Source organism: Marmota monax, unplaced genomic scaffold (assembly GCF_021218885.2).
Source record: "Marmota monax isolate L192 unplaced genomic scaffold, Marmota_monax_Labrador192_F-V1.1 WCK01_AAM20220418_F8-fsc00064, whole genome shotgun sequence".
Taxonomy (NCBI): Eukaryota; Metazoa; Chordata; class Mammalia; order Rodentia; family Sciuridae; genus Marmota; species Marmota monax.
The window spans coordinates 6,653,764-6,679,355 of NW_026694542.1; the positions used below are offsets into that span (position 1 = coordinate 6,653,764).

General features: G+C 40.4%; 1 protein-coding gene across 1 annotated transcript; it reads left to right on the plus strand.

Annotated features, from left to right (window-relative positions):
- Window positions 1-14,460: 14,460 nt before the first annotated feature.
- Tob1 (transducer of ERBB2, 1) lies at window positions 14,461-18,576 on the plus strand. The gene is made up of 2 exons (XM_046420559.2): window positions 14,461-14,750; window positions 16,648-18,576. The coding sequence occupies exon 2, from the start codon at window positions 16,796-16,798 to the stop codon at window positions 17,825-17,827; it is 1,032 nt and encodes a 343-aa protein (XP_046276515.1). The 5' UTR covers window positions 14,461-14,750; window positions 16,648-16,795; the 3' UTR covers window positions 17,828-18,576.
- Window positions 18,577-25,592: the final 7,016 nt, after the last annotated feature.

Here is a 25,592-nt window from a genome sequence, read left to right on the forward strand (position 1 = left end):
ACATCTCTGGGTGAGTGGGTGGCTCTGGGGAATGTGTGTCCCTCTTGCAGTTAACTCTGGGGATGAGGCCAGGAAGAAGGGCCCACTGAGTCACCTGGACCCAACAACTCCTTGTCAATCCCTCTCTCCAGGAGGAAGGAGAGCAGGGAGAGAAGAATGGAAGGAGGAAGGGAGTGGGGGAAGCTTTCCTGACACACCTGGGCAGGTTCCTCCATTACCTACAGAATAAAGTTCAATCTTTTTTTTGGTATGCAGAGCCCTTCCCAGGCTGGGCTCACCCACAATCGCAGCCTTATCTCTGCCTCTCCTGACTCTGCCCTGCCAACCATGGAGTCTCCTCAGGCTCCTGTGGGCCTTGAGTCTGGAATGTTCTTTACCTTTCCTTGCCCAGGAAAGGATACTACCCTCCCTTCAAGGGCTCCCACTGCTCTGTCATGCTGTCCCCACGTGCAAGCAAAGCCAGCTCACCTGATCCAGCCTCCCTGTTGCCCCTACCACCACCTATATGATAGCTGGACCACCCACTCACTCACTCACTCATTCATTCATTCATTCATTCATTCATTCATTCATTCGTTTGTTCACTCAAAGGCTTATTGAGCACCTGTAGGAGCCAGGAGCTGTGATTATTTCCAAGAATACCACAGGGAGCAAAGTAGACACAGTGCCCACCCTGCCCTGATGGACTTTATAGCTCTTTGGTGGAGACAGCTGTGGAGCAAATAAGAGCATAGAAATTTGGATGGCAAATAGCCAAGGGTTTACTCTAAGAGTGAGGGTTGGGGCATGAAGAAGAGAATAACAGGGAAGGGGCTATTGAGGTGAGGGGCTGGCGAGAGGCTGCAGACAGAAGGACTAGCCCAAGCAAGGCCCTGACGTGGGTTCAAACATGGTGTTTGAGGAAGTAAAGGACGGTAGAGGCAGGTGTCAGCTCAGGGCTGTGCTCCTAGAGTCTGATGGACAACAGTGAGGACTTTGGTCCTTATCCTCAAAGAAATGGGGGACACTGCTCAGGTCCTCCAGTGGGGGTGGAGTATGGGGACATGCCTGCGTTTCATCTTTAAGAGGCCCTTCCCTCAGTGGTCACATGCAAAATGGGTCAGCAGTGTTGGCAGGAATGAAGGCAGGAAGTCAGGGCGAGGGTGGGGACTTCAAGTGTCCTAGGGAAGAGATGTTCAGGGCCTGGACAGTGGTGGGCAGACTAGATCAACAGGAGGGCAGATTAACGGGCCCAGGGGCAGGTTGGAAATAGGGACAAAAGAGCAAAGGATGGCTCCCCGGCTTCTGGCTTGAGCCATGTCTGTCCCATGGGCCTGGGCTTGCTCAGTCTTCTATCTCCCTGACCTAACAGAGCATCTCAGAAAGAGTAGGCCTGTGGACATCGCTTGCAAAAGGAAAATCCATGCACAGAAATAGAACTTCACAAAAGGGCAAACTCTCTAAGGGGGTGCCATTTTAGCCAAATGGTTTATATAATTTCCATGACAAAACCAGATCCCTTCCAAAGTGATAAATTTTATCAAAGTTCTTCCATTCTTCTCCCCCCCTTATTATGGATAAGTGTCTATTTATCAGAGAGAACATTCAGCCTTTGGTTTTTTGGGATTGGCTTATTTTGCTTATCATGATATTCTCCAACTTGACCCATTTACCTGCAAATGCCATAATTTTATTCTCTTTTAATGCTCAGAAATATTCCATTATGTGTATATACCACCATTTCTGTATCCACTCATCTACTGAAGGGCATCTGGGTTGCTTCCACAGTTTAGCTATTGTGAATTGAGCTGCTATAAACATTGATGCAGCTGCATCACTATAGTATGCTGATTTTTAAGTCCTTTGGGTATAGACCGAGGAGTGGTATAAATAAGTTAAATGATGGTTCCATTCCATGTTTTCTAAGGAATCTCCATACTGCTTTGATTGGTTGATTGGTTGATTGATTCTAATTAGGTATATATGACAGCAGAATATACTTTGACTCATTGTACACAAAGGGAGCACAACTTTTCCTGGAGTATCCCTTCTACTTTCCACTGGTAACAAATGAGTCACTACGACTAGCCCAGATGTGTTCATCAGCTTTCTATTACTGTGACAAAATACCTGAGAAAAATAAACCTACAAGAGGAATGGTAAAAATGGAAAAAAAGAATAAGTGATAAATTAATGGTCTGGGGGATGTAGTTGACAGGTGAGAGACCAACATGCTCTTCTCTCATTATATGTATGTATATGTGTATAATAAGTTGTAGATGGACACAATACCTTTATTTTATGTAGTGCTGAGGATAGAACCTAGGGCCTCACACATGTGAGGCAAGTGCATCACCACTGAGCCACACCACAGCCCTCTTTTCTTTGTTTCTTTTTTTTAAAGAGATAATTTGAACTAAAGAAAGCTCTTTGGAAACACACACTACCTAAACAAGAAAATGAGCACCCAATATAAAGGATATAGAGATATGTAAAATATATAATAAATACATAATATATTTAATAGTTTGTTTTTAATTGCAAAAGTAACTGTTCAGAACTCAAGTTATATGTGGAGAATGAAGTCAAAGTGATGTGCCCCTTCACCTGTCAGCAAAGTTACCCCTCATCCAAAGTGACCACTTTCTTCCTAAGCACTGATGTTTCAGTGTTTTACACCTTTAATAAAAATGAAATTACTCTCTTTTCTGCTGTTTTCTTATATTTCCAGGATATCATAGTTCTATGGAAGCATGGCATACGTAGGGGCATGGCTCAGCCACAGGCTCTGGCATCAAATGGTTGGTTCAAATCCTAGGTCTGCCTCTTAGCTGAGTGATCTTAGATGAACGATGGACTTCACTGTGCCTCAGCTTCCTCAGCCATAAAATGGCACTTCTTGGTATTTTCCTAATAGGGTTTTTGTTTTGTTTGTGAGGATCAATAGATGCAAAGCAGGAAGAAGGGAAAGAAGCAGTGGTAGAATGCCTGCCTAGCAGGCAGCAGGCCCTGGATTTGATCCTCAGTACTTTGAAAAAGAAATTAAACCTGGAAAGCAGGGAGAACCCTGGCTGATACATAGTATCTTCCCCATGAGTTCTGGATCCATCTAATGGATAGCTACAAAGTATAAGATGTATCAAAATCTTTCAATCATTTCTCATTGATGGTTAGTTAAGTTGCTTTTTTTCCCCTTTACAATTCTAAATGGTTCCAAAATAAGTGTCTTTAAAGAGATATCTTCTGTACACAAGGAGATTTTTATTTGCACTACAAAACAGTATCAATTTCTACTCCTAAAACAGTATCAATTTCCACTCCTAAAACAGTATCAATTTCCATTCTGATGGTCATACTGAACCAAGGTGAACTCCTTTCACATTCAATGTGAACTCCTTTCCCATCACCCTTTGGTCAATACTAGCCCTTAGCAATTTTTATTAAGTTCTATCAAACCAATGCATGAAACAAAATATCTCACTGTTTTTATTTGTATTCCCCATGTTTTTAGTAAAATTGAGATATGTAACTTCTATCCCCTCAAATTGAAAACCAATTGTCTCAACATCATTGTCCCTCACTAATTACAATTGCCCTGTTTTCTGTAAGCTGATTTCTATTTATACAGCATGAATTTCAGGACCCTCTGTTGTTTCCTCATCCACTTGGCTATTCCTACAGCCATACCGTGTTGTTAGTTTACCTCTTGAATCTTTGCTGTATTGTCTTGATATATGGTAGGAGGTACTCCTGTCATTATCTTCCCATTTCAAAATGTTCTTGGTTATTCTTGAGCACTTTCCAGATGAATGTCATTAGGAATTAATTTGGAAGAAGAGTGTCTTTTGAATACTGAGTCTTTTCATCTGACAATATAAGCACTTCCTCTATACATGCAGAATTTGAATGCCTTTCAAAAATATTTTGTAGTTGACTTCATAATAAATCATGTATATTTCTCAATAATTTGTTTCTAAATTTATTATCATTTATTATTAATGTAAATGGCATCTTTTTTTTCTGTTTCCTAATTTATTATTGCTGTTGTGGGGGAAAATGATTATTTTTTGTATGTTTTCTAGCTGGCCACTTTCTTTGTATTTTTATTTTGGTAGCAAGGATTTGAACCAAGGGTGCTTACCCACTAAGCCATATCCCCCTTCCTTTTTATTTTTTATTTTATCTTGAGAGTGAGATGGATTTGGGGTGTCAGGCTCATCTTACCCCACCAACCTTACCTGCAGTACTGGGGATTGAATCTAGGGTTTCATGCATCTTAGGCAAGCACTTTACCACTGAGCTAGTCCTCAGCCCTTTTTATTTTGAGACAGGGGCTCACTAACTTGCTTAGGGGCTCACTAAATTGCTGAGGCTGGCTTTGAACTTGGGATCCTCCTGCCTGGGCCTCCCATGTGGCTGGGATTCCAGCTGTGTGCCATTGTGACTGGCACCTTACCACCTTATAAAATTATTTAATAAGCTATTGGTCTCAGGTGGTTCTTGGTAAATAATCATATCATCTATAAACAGTCATTTTTTTCTCTTCTCATGTTGATATATACCCATTATTTCCTTTTCTAACACCAGATAGTTATTAAATAAAAATGATGGATCATGTTAGTTGATCTAATATATCAGATGCCCTGACCCTGATGCCTTTAGTTCTTTGCTTCCTATTTTTCTCTTCATTCTTAACTCCTTCCTGGAATTTCTCTGTTGATCAATATCAAATCTCTTGGGAGTTTTTCTGCATGTCGTTTAACATTTTTTCATATGAACCATACTGAGAATAGAATTACAATGATTTGGCCTTAAAATCCAAATACCACTGAATATATGAAATCATTTGATGACTAATTCTCTAAGTATTGCCCAAATAATAATATTTAGCAGGTTAATGAAATAGCACATATTGGGAAAGGCACATTGGAATGCAAACCATCAAATAGCAGAATGCTGAATTTGATGGAACTTGAACACTCACTTCACCAAAATACTTATTATGCATCTTGTGAATGGCATGGCCCAGGGCAGGTACCTACTGGCATGTTCTCATGGTAATGTAGATCTCTTGGAGCAACAAGACACATATCTGTGTAATATAGATATGCAGGGGTCGGGGGAGACAGCATACACTTTCATGCCAAAATGAATGATCTAGACAGTAAGTGCTACTGCACCCAGGGGTGGGGATGAGGGTTGTGGACAGGGAGTTGCCTGTGTAGAAAGCTAACTGTAGCTGACTTTGGCCCAAAAGGAACTGGGCATCCACTGCCACTGACACACCACTCCAGGTTCTCTTGGCTTCACCTTCTCTCCCTCCAGCTGCCGCCACTGTGTCCAGATCTACACAGGCTCTGGCTGTATTGCCACGTGCACAGTTTGACAGCTCCTCACTTCACATAGTGTCTCTTGCTTCCTGCCTTGGGACTTCCCTGCTGACACCTGGTTGCAGGTCTCTACCTGGCTTCCAATATGTACAAACTGGAAATGTAGGAGAGTTCATTTCCTACATAGGAGGACCAGTGGGAGACGACAACCAGAGGATACATTCTTCCCTGGGATATAGTTTATATGGCTCCTTGGGGCACCGGCCCACAGGATCAGCTGGCTCAGTGAGGCAACCCTGAACTGGCTCTCTCTCCTTCGCTGTTTTGCTCTCTTTTGTTCTTGCTCTTGCTCCCTATAAAAGTGGTAGTGCTAAGCCCTTCGCCTCTGCTTATTTAGGCACTTAGGTAAAGACACTCTGTAGAGCTGACCCAGGCTGGAAGACTGTTTCTAGACCTTGGTTTTTCTCCATGTTTGTCCTGGGTTAGTTCATTCTCTGGCTGACTCTCTGCTTGTGGTACTCAAAATGGCCCTACAGGCTTCAACAATGGAGTCCTTATCCTGATACTTCAAATAGGAAGTCCCAGAACTGGGTGTTATTGGCTCTGATTGGCCTGATTAGGACAATGGCCAACCTTGAACCCAGGAGAATGCCGGGGTCTCTATGGAAGCACAGGGATGGAGAGTGGGAGAAGGACGAAACCTTAAATGAAACTCAGGACTATTGCTGGAGGAAAGGGGAATGTCTAAGCTAACAACCAATACCCACACTGTCAGGAAAGGTAGCTAGTAAAAACCAACCTTCCTTCCTCAATAAAATTATCTGTTCAGAAAGTTTTTAGATTTTCCAGAAACCAAAAGCTTTTGACTTATACCCTGCCACAGAATTGTCTCCTTTTATTTTGTTCCCAGGTGGGTCTCCATGAAGGGTCCATTTCTTCCCTGAAAGACAATATTTCATCTTCAGAATCACCAAATAATGGAAGAATATTCCATTGAGTGATAAAATTAGGTCGAGCAATTGAATAGTCACTGATGGGGCAATACCTGGGTGTTAAATACTGTATTAGGCTCTAGGGGTTTGGGGCTAAATACTGTATTAGGCTCTAGGGGTTTGGGGCTAAATATGTTTCAAACAGAATTCCAATAATGTCATCTTCCTATTTAAAAAAATCACTCAACATCTTTCCATCCATTAAAAGGCAAAATTTCAAATTTCCTAATAAAAGGCCCTCAGTAATCTGCCTTTTGCCCACAACTAATCATCCTCTCAATTCTCACTTCTGACCCATATTACACCAGCCACTCTGGACCACTTGCCTTTGCCTAATTATTCTGTATATTGGCTTAGGCAGCCAATATAGCAAAACCATTAGTCAGTCAATATTGATTGATTGCAAGGTACAATAAATTTGTGAGCAAAGGTGAAAAGAAGAATAAGACCCTGCTCTTAAAACCAAACCTTAGAATTTAACATAAGAGATAGGACATAAAAACCTGGCCAGACAAACTAATAATTAAATAACAACTTAAAACACCATTGAAAGGCAATTTGAAAGTGGAAATGAGAGAGCTGCAGACACTGTATAGGACAGAAGAAAGGGTTAATAATACTCGTTTGCAGTTTAAAAAGTAATGTCACATATTTTCTTTCTTGAGCTGAATCAAATGGAATCTGAGTTTCTGCCAGATATGAGAAGCAAGAAGGAAGAGGAGGAGGAGGAGGGGAAGGGGAAAATAGGGAGGGAGGGGAGGAGGAAGGAAGAAAATAACATCTATGTAGGGCTCAGCAGTTCCAAAGCATTTTCACAGGCATCACCTCATTTGATTCTCACACAGCCCCAAGGATAATTATTGCTTCTATTTATTACATGAGGGCTGAGACTTGGAGCAGCCATACTTAGCTAATATCTGGTAGAGCAAGACTCCAACACAAATCCTCTCATTTCAAGCTCATATTTTTCTACTATGCCTCACTATATCTGAGAAGTGAGGAAGCAGGAATCACATTGGAATCTCTTATGTTGCTGTAAGAACATGCAAAGTCTTAAAAGTCAAAAGGGAATATTTTAAGTAGTTACCAGCAAACAGTGTAAAATGTGGTAGAAAGGTCAAGGAGAAAAAGGCCTGAGTAAAAATCATTAGAACTGTTTTTGTTTTGTCCCTTTAAAAAACAAACCAAACAAACAACTCATTCATTGATAACCTTTGAGCCAGTCAGAATGTTATAAAGTGAATCAGTAAGTTGGCAACCAAGGTTCTAGGCATCCAAATACATATTTAAAACACTTGGGCAAATTTTAGAATGACATTTTTAATATACCTTGAACATATGTAAAATGCTTTTACAAATTGAAGAAAAACACACAAAGACCCCTAACAGAAATGTGGAGAAAAGGAATGAATAATAATGTCACAGAAATAGCCATGTGCAGTGGCACATGCTTGTAATCCCAGCTATTTCAGAAGTTGAAGCAAGAATATCCCAAATTCAAGACCAACCTGAGAAATTATTGAGACCCCATCTCAAAAGAATAATGAAAAAAAATTAAAAAGACTGGGGATGTAGCTCAGTGGTAGAGCCTAGTCTAGAATATGCTCTGGGTTCAATTCCCAGTACTGAAGAGGGGGGGGGGTGAGGGAGAAAGAGAGAGAGAAAGAGAGAGAGAGAGAGAGAGAGAGAGAGAGAGAGAGAGAGAGAGAGAGAGATCTCAGAAACAGTAATATAGAGAGCTGATAATGTATGTGAAAATATATTTAACCCTACATGTAAAAAAAATTAAAACAATAAGGAGATATCATTTTACTTATCATATTAGCCAAGAATAGAAAAAAAAAAAGTTTGGTGGGCAATACCAACTAGGAATGAATTGAGACTGAAATGAGTCTATAATTGGAATGTAAAATAATACAATCTTTCTGGCAAGTGGATTGCCAGTGTGTATTAAGAGCTTTAAAAAATATCCCTTCCCGGCCTGGGGACATAGGTCAATGGTAAAACGCTCACCTAACATGTATTTCAAGAAAAAAAAAAAAAGTTAAAATGGATAGGGACTGGAGTTGAACACTTGCCTAGCTAGCATACATGAGGCCCTGGATTCTATCCCCAGTACTGAAAAAAAAAAGTAAATAAATAAAATAATGTATATATAATATTGTATAATAATGTGTATTATTATATATATTATATCATATTATATATTGTTTGTGTGTATATATATATGTTTTTATATCCCACATATATCCCTTCTCTTTAATCTGGTAAATTCACTTACAGAATCTGTACCAAGGAAATAATCAGAGATGTGGCTAAAGATTTTCATATAAAAATAAAATTTTGGGGGGGGCATCTTTTTTGGACTGGGGATTAAACCAGGGGTGCTTAACCACCAATCTACATCCCCAGCTTTTTTTATTTTTGTATTTTGAGATAGGGTCTCTCAAAGTTGTTTAGGGCCTCACTAAGTTGCTGAAGCTGGCCTCAAATTTGTGATCATCCTGCCTCAGTCTCCAGAGTCTCTGAGATTACAGGCATGAAACTACCATTCTTGGCATGTTTGTTTTTAAGATAGAATTTCAACAACTTACATGTCCAGCAATGATTAAATAAATGATTCTAAATCTATAGAATGGAATATGGTATGCAGTCATTAAAAATTATCATATGAAAAAATGTTTAATATTGGGGGAAATAGGACTAATGTAATGTTAAAATACTGCAGGAAACAAAAATGTGTATGTGATGGAAACTCATTCAGAAAGAGGTGGAGCAGGATGCATGATTATCATAGTTCAGTGAAATTAAACGTGATTGCTATTTTCTTTTTACTCCTGTCTGTGTGTTCCAAACTTTCTATAATGAGTTATTTCCAGGCATTACAATGAAAAAGAAGCTCTCTGATATTTTATACTGGGAAAAAAAAAAAACTTTTTTGATTTTTTTTGAGAATCAAGTTCAGGTTTCCTTAAAAGATGTTAAATTGGTGTTTTTTTACTGGGAATAGTTTCAGTTGGGAGTCATAGAACACTTAATGTGGTTTAAAAAGCAAACCAGACCTAGGCAGTTACTTGCATTCATGAGAGCTCCTATCTCTGTGATTAACTTGATTTTTTTTTTTTTTCGTGCTCGTAAGAAGGCTTTGGAAGCTCTTGACATCAGATTCATGTTCAAGGCAGGAAGAAGGTGAAAGTGCCCTAGTGGCAATTTTTAAAAATGATCCCAGACTCTTTGACATTTTCCCTTGAGAGGTAGGAGTATGTCCTCTCCTCTTGAATTGACTTGTAATCACTTGTCCAACAGAGCATGGTGGAAGCCGTGCTTTGTGGCTTCTGAGGCTGGGCCATAAAAGATCATGCAGCTTCCACGTGGCTTTCCTAGAAGCTCCCTCTTAGGAAGCCTTCCTCATAGCTGCCTTGGCTGTGCTGTGAGAAGCCCAACCCCAGGGGGAGTGCAGAGTTCTTGCACAGTTGCTCCTAGCAAAGGCAATAGTGCTGACTGAGCCCAGGTGCTAGACATGTGCATGAAGAAGCTTCCAGACCTGTGTTGTCCCTTCCAGAAGCTGCTGGCCACATGTGGTTATTAAAAGATAAATTTAATTAAAATGAAACACTAAAAATTCAGTTCCTCAGTCATACTGGCCACATTTCAAGCGCTCAGTAGCCACATGTAGCAAGCACACTGGGCAGCACAGATGTAGCATATTTTGCCATTGGAGGAAGTTCTGTTACACAGGTCTGCTCCAGATGAGTCTACCCAGCTGAAGTTCCAGACATTGTGGAGTGGAGACAAGCCACGAATTCCCAGGTCCCCTGTCTGAATTCCTACCCTCCAGGATCCAAGAGCATAATAAAAGGAGTATCTGGGATAGCTTGTTATGCAGTAATAGCAACTGGTGCAAACCACTTTGATAAGAAAAGCAAAGCTTTCTCTAAAACCATTCCAACTGGCTTCTGATTATGTGTCATTGGTAGAACAGTGTCACAATGCCACCCCTACGCAATGAAGCCTAGGAAAGCACACTTAGCTCTTATAGCCTCTTTAATCAGGCAGACAAGGGGAAGTGGATGGGAGCATGGGAAAATGGTAAGTTAGCAAGTATCTGCCATAATTGGTTATATATATATATATATATATATATATATATATATATATATATATATATATATATATATATTCTAATATATATATAACTATTCTATTTTGGTAAGCAGAGCTGCATATTAACATATGCAAACCATGTTTTAAATGTATTTAAAGTACTCTAATAACATTCACTCACAGAGGACTTTAAATAAATGTTCTTTGTACTTAGAATGTTGTGAACACTGTATCACTTCTAGAATCTGCACTATAATCTCTTGCTAAAATCAAAATCCTCATTCTTGGCTAATGGAAAGTAACTTTAAGATTTCAGTTGGACTTTTGTTCATCATGATAACAGGGAGTGAATGAGTTTTAAGAAGACATTTTCCTTTCAGACCAAGTTCCTTCAGTTTAATTGCTTGTTCCAAAGATAAATGGATTTGCTGAATGTTATCTAGTTATCTTTAATTGCACAGATCTGTGCACCAGTCTGTTCTGAGGAACGTATGACGCTCTTCTACAGACTTGAATACAAGCCACAGGAAACCACACTGAGGTTTCTTTAGACAAGTGTATTGCTTTCCTTTGAGAAATGATTAGGAAAGAAATGGTTTGTTTGATTTTTAATAACTCAATGGTTAGTTTATAATTTTTTATTAATTTAAATGCTATGGTTTGTGTCGCATGACTATCTACAAAGAAATGAATAACAATATTATATTTGTGTAGGGGATTATTTCCAAATAAAGGTACAGGTAGGTTCTCTAGAACTAAAGTGAGTCTTAGTAAATACACACCATGTTTATACTTGTATGGCCATTCTCCTGTAAGCCCATCTCAGTTGACAAAGAAACAGAATGAGAAGTAGAAAATATAGGGCAGATGTCTCTCAGAATTAAAGAAGGAGGGTATATTGTGTGAAAATAAAGGTGCTTTCAAGAACTGTGTTTTACAATGATATTGGAATTTGCTTCCCAAACAATTCTAATCTTTTTGTAAGGTATCTCTAGGATTCCTGTGGGATGCAAAAAGGATTGTGATTTCTAGTGATCACCATTTGCTCAGAAAAAGCAATATCTCTTGATTTTGATACTACTTAGAGTCTAATACCAAATGCTTTTTTCTCTATAAATCTAAATAATCATTTAACAGTCGACTCCCCTGCACAATTCCAAAGTAAATTATTAAATAGTATTAGCCATATTAGGGGTTATTTAAAGTTCAAAACTTGTATAAAAAACTTGTATGCCTCATGACTTACAATGTTCAAAAAACAGGAAACTGTTTCCTTTTTTTATTTGCAATCCATATTTGAAAAAGAAATATATCCTTAGTTTTAAATGTGGATTAAAAAAGTTAAATGGATGTTAGAAATTATCTAATTCAATTTTTTATACATGAGAAAACTAAAAGTTGATAGAAACTGATGTGATACTCAAATTTCCCAATACCTATACTTCAGTACTTTTTTCCAAAATGCCACAGGGCCTTAATGTGTGGGGAAGGTGTGTGTTTATATTTATATTGGCTTGATAACCTTTTATACCCCTGAACTAAGCCACAATAATTCAGACACTTTTGACATCTAAATTTATGACTCAGAAATTCAATTTACTGCTATTGATATTTAATCAGTACCCAATGGCTGCTCTAGTATTTTATACCTGGGATTATAGATTGAAGACATTTAGAAAAGAAAACCTGTGCCTTTCTTTTAGAGAATTCTTGAAAAGTATAGATAAGCTTAAAATTATGATTCATCTATTTTCAGTTAGACATTTTAATCTCAGCCAAGCCTAATATGCTCCCTAATTATAGTGATGTATTTTCTAAATAACAAATCCAGACACATGGCCCAACACATGGTCCTACAATTCAGAATGTTGGGTACAGTAACATTATTTGCTTAATGGTAAGAAATTATGCTTCTGAGGCACGCAAAAAAATCAAGGGTTTCTCTTGGTAAGCCATTCTCAAAATATCTTACCTAGTTTCTTGCAATTTTTGTGCACAACTAATTATAAAATTAAAAATGACTCACTTTTATTGCAAATAGAATTAATGTTCATTGTAGAAAACGTACCGATGAACGAAAAGAAGAAAACACTGAGCGAATAATTTACATTATAAAATATTTCAGTGCTGGGGAAAGAGCATTTTAACTTAAAACGCTTGCCATATTTTCACAATTCGATTCCACTTTCTGTCTACAACTAAAAGCCCCAAACATTAAAAATAAATCAGAATTTAGAGACACTGAGTAAAGCTTCTATGTTCTTGCCCCTGCCACCCCCCCCCCCCCAAAAAAAAAAAAACAACACTGAGTTTTAGGAGACCCCTCCCCACCCTCTGTCCACTCCACAAATCCATCTCCCCTCCCCTCCTCACATGCACTGAGACTTTAGAAATATCCTTTCTCAACGTGGTTTGAGAGGGGAGGCGAGAGGGCACGAGAGAGTCAGTCGGAGTGGAGAAGGGTACATCCAGGTTTTGCGTACATTAGATGAAAAGCCTTTTAGGCCCGACGCATAAAGCGGGTTTGTGCCCGAGGAGCCCAGCTGGTCTACACAGGCCCGCCCGCGGACACCCCACTCCACGGTGAGTTGCGGTTGAACTTCCTTACAAGCAGATTAAGAATGCAGGCCCCGCAGTTTTAAGGGGAAGGCGGCACCCCAACTGTGTTTTTCCAGGAAGCGCTCCGTAAGTGCAGAGGACGGGGGAAAAGGGAAGGCCAGGCGATGGGCGTTTCATTCATTGCTTCTCTTTCTCCCCCTTTCCTCCTTGGCACCCCCCTAGACTTTCTCTCCCCTATTCCCAGTCCGAGTTTGACGTCCGTCTCCTAGAAACCAGGCAGCCAATCGCCTGGTTGCTAAGGGACCCGTGCGGCCAACCAGGCGTCGTTGCTACCGGTGAGTAATATTTTTAGCCGAGGGGGACGCCCCATTCCACTCCCAATGTAACTTCGTGAATTTCTCGGCTGCAGGTTGTGGAAAAAAGGCACCCCCCCTCCCTTGAGTCTCCTTCCCCCCATTCCCTAGACACCCGCACATGGTTCAGCCGAAAATTATCTTTACACGCGCATCACAGGAAGGCACAGTGTTTATTCTGTGCATCTGTGTTAAAACCCTGGAAATGAATAGGTATATATATTGTCCCCCACACACACACATACATAACGCAGTTTGGCACCGTGTTGCCACACCCTGGGCCCGGAGGCCTGGGCTGGGACATTTGGAACAAAACGTGATTCTTCTTACACTTTCAAGCCACCCCCATCTCCGAGCTGCCGCCGGGTCGCACGGGGAGGTCTGAGGTGGCACTGCTGAGGCAGTTAAACTGTCACCTGGGAGGGAGGAGCGGCGAGGTGGCCTCCCTTCCCCACCCCCAGCCCGGCACGGCAGCTTTGGGTTCTGCAGTTGCCACTCTACGGCAGTTGGCCTAGGCCCTGCAGGGATTAATATTCAATGAATCGGGTGCACGCTTCTCAGTCACAGTTCGCCTTTTCTCTAGACTCCGCTGGGGTGGGCTGGAGTCCGACTTGGTACCCCGTCCACGAGTGGGATTTTCCTGGGCACAGTCCTACTCGGGTAGGGCATTTTTGTGTACACTCTCCCCTCCCGCTCCAGGACTTGAGCTCTCCCCCGCCGCTCCGCCACCTGCTCCATTCCCCTCCCCCTTCCCCCCGCGCTCACGCCTCACGGAGCGTCAGAGCCCCGCCCCACCCCTTTCGCCTGCATTGGCACATCTCTCCTCCAATCCCTTTCCACATTTTCTCTTAATCCCGCACACGCTCTCTCCAGGTCGTGGGCTCATTGGCCATCTCGCATACAGGGGGTGTGGCCTTCCCCACCCCGGTCGTCCACCGCGCGTCAGGACCAGGGCAGGCGGGACTTGGCCAATGGTGTCGGGGGGCAGGGCAGGGGCGGAACCAGCAGCTAGGGTCCGGAGTGCGGAGAGGAGAGGGCGGGGAATGGTTACACCGCCCCGAGTTGTGTGACGCGGACGGGCGCGCGCACCCCCACGGATGGGATGGGGGGCAGGGAGGAGAATATAAAACGAGAGGCGGGGCGCGCGCCGCGGCAGAAGGAGCGAAGCTCTGGCCCGGCGCGGAGTGGGCGCAGTACGGGGACGCTGGGCCGGGGCACCGGGCTGTGTGAAGTGAGCGCGCTCACCTGACCCTGATCCCCGCCACCCCGAGCTAGAAACGGCGAGCTCCTGAGGCCCTCCCGAGGCCTTCGTTCCCCGTCCGGCGGCAGCGACGTCTTGCACCCAGCCAGTTCGCCGCTCCCGACCCTCTCGTGCCCCCGCCCTGCCTCCCCTTCTCCCCAGCCCAGCCGTGGGTCTGTGGCGGACGCAGCCCGTAAGTATCGCGGAGCGACGGACGGGGCGACCCGGGTCGGGAGCCGGAGCCGAGGCAGCAAGGGAGGGGCTGCAGTGTCGTCGAGCCCCGGGGCTCGGGGATGACGGCGTCGCTGTCCGGGCGCGGAGGGGCGGCAGCTGCCGGGACCCGAAGGAAGCGGCTCCGGGGGCCCGGCCCGAGGCGTGGGGCTCGGCCCGGACCGGGAGGGTGATCGGCGGAAGGCGGCCTGGGCAAGCTGACGGGAGTCGGGGGTTGGGGCGCCCGGGAGGAGCGGCGAGCTCGCGGGGCGCGCTGGGGTCCGAGGGGCGGGTGGCCGCCCAGGCCGAAAATGGTGTCGGGGACCGGTGCTTCCCCGGGCGCTGGCCGGGTCCCAGGCGCCTGGGGCGGGGGGCGGGGAGCGGCGGGTCAGGTTACGGCGGGGGAGGGGAGCGGCTGTCCCGGCTGCAGCCGGCTCCCCGACCTGCCCGGTGCCCGCTGCCCGGCCGCGAGAGGTTGCCTTTCCATTTCCCGTGGCGGTCCCCCTCCAACAGCAGGCTCGTACTCTTCCTCCTCCTCCACCTCCTCTTGCTGTTGCTGCTGCCGTAGCTCTTGGGCTCCCAAGGCTGTGAGCAGAAATCTAATGAGACCCAACTAGCTGTTTATGTAATTCTTCACACTCCTGTCTTAAGGCGTTGCTTGAAACTATCTTCCACCGAGCCTGAATCTCGCTCGGCTGCACCTTCAAGCAATTGAGCCTAATCAGCTGCCTTTGCCGACACTCGGGTTTGGCTTGGAAAGTGTTTGTAGTTTGGGGGCAGCCAGGGATTCTTTTCCCTTTGTCACCGCCAGTATGGAAAATGGAACAGACGGATTAATACCAACTTGATTTTTAAATGTCCTTTTTAATCAACCTCAGTGTACAAATAGATCTCCTTTGCAAATATCTTCTGTTTGCCCTTGTTCTTTTCTTATCCCCACCCAGTGCTGATCCAGCAAACGTTTAAAGGTCGACCTTATCATACATGTCTCTCTGGGCTGTTTTCTTATCCAGAGAGGGAGGGACGTAGCTTTTAAAATCGGAATAAAACTGAGAAACCCTGCCCTTTAAACAGAATAATCAATAAGAGTTTTTAAGTTGATCGTTGTTTTTGTTATACTTGCTGCTTAAGCGGCATTTCAGATTTGGGAAAATACATGCTGAAAAGGAAAAAAAGAAGCACAAAGAAGTGCAACTATTACATTGTGTGTTCTCAGTGTGTTTTAAGGCCACAACCATACGGAATAACTTGGTTCGTAATTATTTGTCAGGGTGACAGTTCATTTAGGATAGAGTACTTTTAATTTGGCATCATGAACTTCAAAAATTAAAATAATTTTTCTTAACTTTTCAAATTTCTAATATTAAAGAGCAGATTTAAACAAGATATGTCCAAAATGAACAAAAACATAGGATTCACTTCAAAATTGATGAAAAGGAATAAAAATTAATGACCAGAAAAAAAATTAATGACCAGCTTCTTAAAGTGGCACATGTATACATGGGAGTGGGTGGGCGAGTGGGCATGTCCATTACACTTTCCAGCAAATATTATTGTGAGACTTGAGGAAAGGAAAAGAAAGAACACTTAACAAATATACTGGAGATGTTTTTCTTCTTAATATTCTACTCAGGAAAGGAAAATAAGTTTTGTTTTTTTTAAATACTGTTTTAACTGCAAATCTACCTTTTCCCATGAGACTTTGAACTTTAAGTTTTTTATTGTGTATTCCTTTATTTCTACTGAGTATATTTTCCAGCCTATTAGATCTTTTCAAAAGTGAAATTACTCTAGGGATTAAACAAAAAAGGTCATGGGACTTACATTACATTTATCTTATTTGGACATGTTTGCTTTTGTTTTGTTTTGTTTTCTTAAAGGAACAAGACCACTCAAGGTGAAGGATAACCTACTAATACCAGCACTTTGAATGAGAATTTGTTTCTCTGCCACAAACTGAACTCTTTTTTTTTTTTTGGTGTGTGTGTGGAGGAGTTGAAACGAACTTAACTTTGTGGCATAGCAGCTATGCAGCTTGAAATCCAAGTAGCACTAAATTTTATTATTTCATATTTGTACAATAAGCTTCCCAGGAGACGTGTCAACATTTTTGGTGAAGAGCTTGAAAGACTTCTTAAGAAGAAATATGAAGGGCACTGGTATCCTGAAAAGCCATACAAAGGATCAGGGTTTAGATGTATACACGTAGGGGAAAAAGTGGACCCAGTGATTGAACAAGCATCCAAAGAGAGTGGTTTGGACATTGATGATGTTCGTGGCAATCTGCCACAGGATCTTAGTGTTTGGATCGACCCATTTGAGGTTTCCTACCAAATTGGTGAAAAGGGACCAGTGAAGGTGCTTTATGTGGATGATAATAATGAAAATGGATGTGAGTTGGATAAGGAGATCAAAAACAGCTTTAACCCAGAGGCCCAGGTTTTTATGCCCATAAGTGACCCAGCCTCTTCAGTGTCCAGCTCTCCATCGCCTCCCTTTGGTCACTCTGCTGCTGTAAGCCCTACCTTCATGCCCCGGTCCACTCAGCCTTTAACCTTTACCACTGCCACTTTTGCTGCCACCAAGTTCGGCTCTACCAAAATGAAGAATAGTGGCCGGAGCAACAAGGTTGCGCGTACTTCTCCTATCAACCTCGGCCTGAATGTGAATGACCTCTTGAAGCAGAAAGCCATCTCTTCCTCAATGCACTCTCTGTATGGGCTGGGCCTGGGTAGCCAGCAGCAGCCACAGCAGCAGCAGCAGCAGCCATCCCAGCCGCCGCCACCACCACAGCAGCAGCAACAGCAGAAAACCTCTGCTCTTTCTCCTAATGCCAAGGAATTTATTTTTCCTAATATGCAGGGTCAAGGTAGTAGTACCAATGGAATGTTCCCAGGTGACAGCCCCCTTAACCTCAGTCCTCTCCAGTACAGTAATGCCTTTGATGTATTTGCGGCCTATGGTGGCCTCAACGAGAAGTCTTTTGTAGATGGCTTGAATTTTAGCTTAAATAACATGCAGTATTCTAACCAGCAATTCCAGCCTGTTATGGCTAACTAAAAAAAAAAAAAATGTATCGTACAAGTTAAAATGCACGGGCCCAAGGGGACTTTTTTCACCTCCTTGAGATTTTTTTTTTAAGCTTATAGTAAGGATACATTCAGGCTTGGTTACAAAAATAAAACATGCATCATTTTTCATTTGCCAACCAAGCACAAAGTTATTTTATACTGACTGTATATTTTAAAGTATACTCTCAGATATGGCCTCTTACAGTATTTAAGATATAGCAAGGACATGGCTGATTTTTTTTTTTTTTATAAAAAATTAGCACTAATAAGTGGGTTTATTGGTCTTTTCTAATTGTATAATTTAATTTAGTACAAAGTTTGTAAAATATCAGAGGATATATATATTGTTTCTACGACATGGTATTGCATTTATATCTTTTTACTACAGTGATCTGTGACAGCAGCAGCTTCATGTTGTATTTTTTTTACTGAAATTGTAAAATATCCATCTTAAAGACATCAACAATTCTAAAAATCGTGTACAGGATATTCCTTTAGTGGTGGAATTAAAATGTACGAATATTTGCTTTTTCAAAAAAATGTATTTTCTGTTAAAGGTTTAAAGATTTTTGCTATATATTATGGAAGAAAATGTAATCGTAAATATTAATTTTGTACCTATATTGTGCAATACTTGAAAAAAACGGTATAAAAGTATTTTGAGTCAGTGTCTTACATGTTAAGAGGGACTGAAATAGTTTATATTAAGTTTGTATTAAAATTCTTTAAAATTAAAAATGCCTATTGTGTGTGGTCTTTGTTTTTAAGCCTTTTGCTAAAGATAGTATCTGGAGTTATGTTGTAAATTCTTTTTTTTTTTTTTTTTAGTTGGACACAATACCTTTATTTACTTTTATGTGGTGCTGAGGATCGAACCCAGGGCCTCCCAGGGCTTAGGCAAGCACAGTACCACTGAATCACAACGCCAGCCCTTATGTTGTAAATTCTAATGATAAAGAAAGTTCTGACTCATTGAATCACAAAGGAATAATGGAAGCAATTGCTCTTCTAGTGCATCAGATAGTGGTTTGCTGCATAAAAAGTTGTCCTACCAAAACTATGTAGCCTGACCAGTGCTTGGGACAGCATTGTTTGTTAGAAACCCTCAGTCCATGTTTGTCTCCCCACAATGGAGATATGTTAAGACTACTTAACCCTATTTTATAGCAAATTTTAAAAAGTTATGCTGATCTCTGAGAGTAAAGTGATATGAAGTTTACTCATGTAATAGAGGATTTATTTGAAATGCATATGGAAAGCCCATAGTATCAATTTTCTGTTTTGTAATGAATAGTTCGATAGTTTGGAACACTTGGACAAAGCAGCTGACCTAACTTTAAAAAAAAAAAAATCCGTATACTAATTCTTACAATTAAAGTTCAGACATTGTATATATACAGAGTACTTGTGATCAAATCTAATCATGTTTAGACAAGGTGTTAAATGTTAGTATCTATGTTCACTTTCCCAGCAAAAATGTTTTTGCAAGTGGTAGCTAATCTGTTAATTTGGGGGTTTTAAAGATGAGTTGTAGACAGTGTATCAAATTTAGGGTCTTGGTAAGGATGGAGTTTTTTTGTTTGTTTTGTTTTAACTGGTGAGTTGGAAGAATACCTTTAAGTAAAATGATGAGTCATTATACTGTTTAAATTGTTCATTGATGCAGTGTTGACATAGTATTAGTGAGAATATTATCTTGAACTTTAAGAAAAAAAAAATAACTCAGTGCTTTTATAGTAAGAAACCGGCACGTCTGGGTTACCAGTGAAATAAATTTGGTCTCAAATGGGTTTTTTTGAACACCAGTCTACAAAAGCCTTTTGTCACTTACCCATGCAGTGTAGAGCAATAAAAAAGTTTTAAGGAAACAAACTCTGAAAATAACAAGAGCTAAGCTGTTCCGCCAGCTCCATGGTGAGCCCTTTGTCCTTTAGTGGACAGAATGAGGCTATGAAAAAGCATTGGAACAGTGAGTGGAACCAACAGAGCTGGTCTGCCAGCACTTCCAATTATGTGCCTTTGTGATCACGAAGTTGGAATAGCTATCAGAATGGGGAATGGTTTAAGCACTAGTTGCCAGAGAGCTTGGTGAAGTTATCATAAGCTTAACTTGAAAGAAAACTGGCCGTTGAGTAAAGAAAGGCTATCGTTAACGTTTTCTGAAAATCAGAATTAGGCAGCTGGAGAGTACATACACAATCATTTGTAATGGACTAGAACACATACACGTTCAGATTTTAAATATTGAGCTTATGTATGAATGTTTTAGTTCTTAGGGAAAATTTATCTTGGTACAAATAGTTTGGCACTTGAGAAGAACTAACTCAAATTTTACTTGATTGATTTCATGAAACTTGGTATGATTTGAGCTTCATGAGGACTTTTTTTTTTAAGAGAATGAACAAAGGCCTTATTTTCACGTCTTTTTTGCTCATTAGGAATGGAAACATTTTAAAAGGTGCTTTTGTCTAGTACATCTTAGAAAGCTTATATCTTAGCCCCAAATCTTTTTCTCCCCACTATGCCATCAGCTTTTGGCCCTTTGCATGAAGACTGTTTAGGTTCCAGTTTGAGGAGTTAATTATCTTCAGAGGTCTTTTCCAGCTTTTTGACCACAGCAGCCTCTGAGTGCTCTCTTCTGGGGTCCAACACACTGCTTTATAGGTTGTGTAGCTCAATGATAACCAAACAGTAGCTTTCCTAGTGTATTTCACTGCCCTGCTTTTATTTTTTCTAAAATCAGATGCAGTGTGAAATCTTCGAATAGCTTTTACTTACAATAGATGACAGATGTTGGCTTTCTTCAGCCAAAATGTCTCTTTATAATAATGTTCATTTACTGTAATTAGTTAGCTGTTGAAGATGGAACTAAAGGTGCCCCTGAATTTGAAATGTTGTTCTAATGTGTGTTGTCATTAATTTCATTCACATACAGATGTCTTAGATGCTGGCATCAATTGAGAGATTTGACCTAACTTTTAGGATTTAGGTTATGTTAAAATAAGTCTCTAACATAGAAAGAAAATAAAGTATGTCTCTTTAGAAATATATAAGCTAATGAAATAAAAATGCTGGTTGTAGATCTTCCTCCACACCCATTTCTATTCCAAATAGCATAGGCACAATGGCACAATACCTCAAGTATGCAGTCATACCTAGTATCCCATAGGATTGGTTCTAAGACCCTCCAAATTCTGAGGATGTGCAAGTCCCTACTATAAACTGGTGAAGTATTTGCATGTCTTCTACTTTAAATTATTTCTAGATTACTTCTACTACCTAATACAATGTAAATGCTACATAAATAGTTTACTGTGTTGTTTAGGGAATAAGACAAGAAAAAAAGTCTACATGTTGAGCACATTTTTCCCCCCCACGTATCTTGGATCTGTGGTAGGTTGAATCCATGGATGTAAAATCCACAGATATAGGACTGACTTGTTTGGCTGGAATGCAGGCTTTTGTCAGAGGTTGTGTAACAACTCTAGTGTGAGAACAGATAAGAGGAAAATAGCCCTATTAGAAACAAGTATGTGAAACTGTCATCACTGAATAAAATCCATGTCATTGTTTAATACACCAATTAGTTGATGCTTAACTAGTTTGGCCCAGGAGGTCACTTGAGATCAGAGTTCCTTAGTCGTAGCATATTGGTGAAATATTATCTTCTTGTTGAAAGGATCTAGGATCAATATCTGTGCATGCAATTGGAAAAGTAGTAGCATGTGTTCACTAAAGTCATTTTTTTATCTTCTAAATTATTCATTTAAATACATAGCACTATATGTCAAGCACAGTTCTAACCCAATATGAAGACCAGAGGGAAGAGGGGTTGAGGAGGGCCTGAGGTGTAAAAAGCTTACCTCACCCAAGATTGAATGGCTAATACATGGCAGACTTAGTATTCAAATTTGAGTAATGATTTCAGAGTTTATACTCTTTTTTTTTTAAAGAGGAGAGAATTTTAATATTTATTTTTTAGTTTTCGGCAGACACAACATCTTTGTGTGTATGTGGTACTGAGGATTGAACCGGGGCCGCATGCATGCGAGGCGAGCGCTCTACCACTTGAGCCACATCCCCAGGCCCAAGTTCATACTCTTAAGCCCTATGCTTTGTCCCCTCAGATTAGCTGCTATGCTGATTTAAAATTGGAGGATAAAAACCTTTTTTTTTTTTTTAAAGGTATGACTTACAGAAAACCTACAAAAGTATTAATGAGAAGGGTCTAGTGGAAGCCTATTTATATTTACCAGATTTGTTACTGAAATGAAATACCTGAGATAATTAATATAAAGAAAAAAGGTTTATTTCACTCAGGTCCTGGAGGTTCCTGTCCAGGACTGGGTGGCCCCCTTGCTTTGGGCTCTGGTGAGGGCACCAGATTGCAATGATGACGAGCACCAGCTAGAGCAAACCACTCACATCATGAGCTAGGGAGGAAAGAGATATAGGCTGGGGTCCATGATCTCTTTAGAGGACATAGTTCCAGTGACCTAAGGACCTCCCACTAGGCACCACCTCTTAAAGGTCCACAGCATTTCCCAAGAGGGCCACCCTGGGAACCAAGCCTTTAACACAGGGACCTTTGGGGACACTATACCCAAACCAAAGCACAATGATCATAAGTTATGATGACATTTAGAGAGGGATACTTTGTATTTCCATTGGCCAAAAGCTATATATCATAGGATATCTGGAAATGTTTCTAGAAATTATGTCACATCAATGCTGTCATTTTGTTGGTTTTCTTAATTCAATCATGTAAATTCTCATTTTAGAACTACTGATGATTTCCTGGTGTTAGAGACTATAAAATCAGTGGACATATTACTTTAACCATTGATCCTGTAGCTATTTTCCTAAACATTTCTTATCTGTGGTTACTGACAAACACTCCAAAGAGAGTTCAAAGTAATGTTTAACAATATGTTTCTTGTATCGATGATTTTTAAAATAACTTAAAATTTATTTATTTATTTATGTGGTGCTGAGGATCAAACCCAGCACCTCACATGTGCTAGGTGAGCACTCTATTGCTGAACCACAACCCAAGCCCCTATTATATCTATGATTTATTTGTAAATTACTGAAGTTTTCTTAAGGCAAACCTTTGTAATATGTGATTTCTATAGATTATATGTTCTGAGAATTGTTTTTTCTTTTATTTCAAAATGTTAAGGAATCCAAATGACCTCTTATTTAAAACTTGGTTTTTAAAAATTCAAAATATGTTTTGATTTAAAATAAAAAGTGGTTACATTTTAGAAGCATTAGCTATTATGGATGGACTTATCTACCTTTTATTGTTACTATCAGTTTTGAATATATTTAAAGTGCACAATAAACAAAAACATCCAATTTTAAAATGAACCAGAAGAATTTCTGTAGTTTTGATATGGACTAAATCCCATTATACTAAATTACCTTATATTTAGACTTGGGGATTGGTTGGAATTTAAACCAAATACTGCTGAACACTTCTGTGGGCTCCTAGAGATTTAGATTGGGCTAATAGTCTTGCTATTAATGGAATTTCACCTGTAAGTAGTAAACCTCTACTAACCATGTTTATATCAGTATATCAGTTTTAAGATTTGTATATTTATTTTAGAATACTTACATATATATATATATATATATATATATATATATATATATATATATATAGCATATTTGTAAGATATTATCTTATTTAGGATCTAGGATCAATATTAACACACACACACACACACACACACATATATATATATATATATATATATAAAGTCTTCTAAAATATATATGTATATCCTGTTAGATTTTGAGATCTTTTCACAATTAGGCAAACTTTAGGGGAAAAAATTTTAATCAGAAGGCAATTCATGTCTCGAGGCTCTTTGAAATTATAGGTCTATTTCTTTGCTTAATCTTATCGTCTTTTGGCTCAGATGGCTCAGTTTATTCATCTGTAAAGCAGCTACAGTGATATCAGTGTACTTCTTGGGAAGCAATGAGAATTAATCCCCTGCCATTGAAAGTTGTTAGTGGACCAATAGAACATGTGTCTTCAAAGGCTTATGGTATTTAGAAGCCATGGAGTTCAGAACTTTAGACATATTTGCTGCCCTTTAAAATCAGAAAAGTAAATGAAGACCTATCTTCCCATATCAATATTTCATTGTCTAGTCAGTTACTTGTATCAATGAGTAATTTATATAGTAACATCCAAAAAGCTATTCTATTCATGTTTTGGTAATAAATGTCACTGAGCTCATATTTCTAGTACTGTTGCCCTGAGGTAAACCAGTGTTGAGCGTTCTTTTTCATGTTATTGGCAAGTTGATTTAAACCAATATACCATTTGACATTCTTATTGAGAGCAGCCAAAAATGTAGGCTACATTAAAGTCCACGATGTTGTGAAAAAATATTGAACAGTAGTTGTTGTCCTTTAAACAACAGTGGCCCGGGAATAGGAGGAGTTGAAAGGTAGCTCTGGTGATGGAAATGTCCTTTGGAGAGTGATGCTAGCTGTATGTTAGTGCAGGTAGAAAAGAAGAGGAGGTTTGCTTTACAGAAGGGAAAAACATTGAGGACTTGGAAGGAAAAACACATTCCGTCTGGCATTATGAGTACTTACTTCACGGACAAAATATGACCAGTGTGCAGAACAGAGAACAGGTGTAAAATATTTTTAGACAAACCTTGGCATATATCGTAGGTCGCATCCCTTCTGTCTATACACTCCTCAAGTGTTTCAAAAATAATTGTGGAAAAGCCACATTGACAAAATGAGCTAGACATTGCTTTTATGTTGTTTTTTTTTTTTTACACTGAATGACTGAATGTTAAAGTCAAACATAAACTTTCTCCCCAGCCATCAGGTTGCAGCTATTTTTAAATGCTGTTTCTCTACATGTCCTTCTATAGTTCTTGAGGTCTCTTTCTTTTCCTTCCTTTGCCCTATTGACAGAACTGGGAAATTATGATGCCATAGACTCTTAGGAATATGAAGGCTGGGTCGTGTGTTCCCCCTACAACCAGATTCTGATTTAAAACAATGTCATCTTTCCTTTAGGGCACAAATAAAGTATGACGAGCATGGATGGGGTATTGGCCTAGCCAGATATCCAGCCAATGGGTATACGTGGATGACTTCTGGATACTGAGAGAAGGGAATACCATCCGTGTCTCATCAGTGTGGCTTAAGAAAGGGACCCATAGGCCCATGCATATATTGTCCATTTTAGTACAGGGGTCAGTTACCTTGGACACAGGCCAAGTAGTTCCTAGGCACAGTCCCTTTTCCTGTTCTGCCCTACATGCAGGTCCTCCTTTCAGATGGCTTTTCCTTGCCACCTCTTCACCACCCATCAATTCTTTTCTAGAAGGATGAAGGCTGGATTTTGTTTTGTATTGAACGTGCCTGTTCTTTTTTTCACTTTGATTTTCCACATCTGCCTACTTGCTCTCAAAGCTCTTTTCCCAAAAATAATTCTCCTTGCTTTGTAAACTACCTACTATTCCAAACCTCATTAGAGCCCAAGTGGCTTACTTTCTGTTAACTCCTTTCTGTTTCCAGGAAACACAATGAGGATCCCTAAACCACTTCAATACAATGCTTAAGACAGCCGCAATCCCTGGGCAGTCTTTCTAGAAACTAAGGTGTCACCAGAGGCTCTTTAACTAAAGCTTTTGAGCACAGCCTAGTTTTCATATGGCTATAAGGATTTTATCTGGGGAAATAGCATTTCTATGAATCTTGCAAAAGAT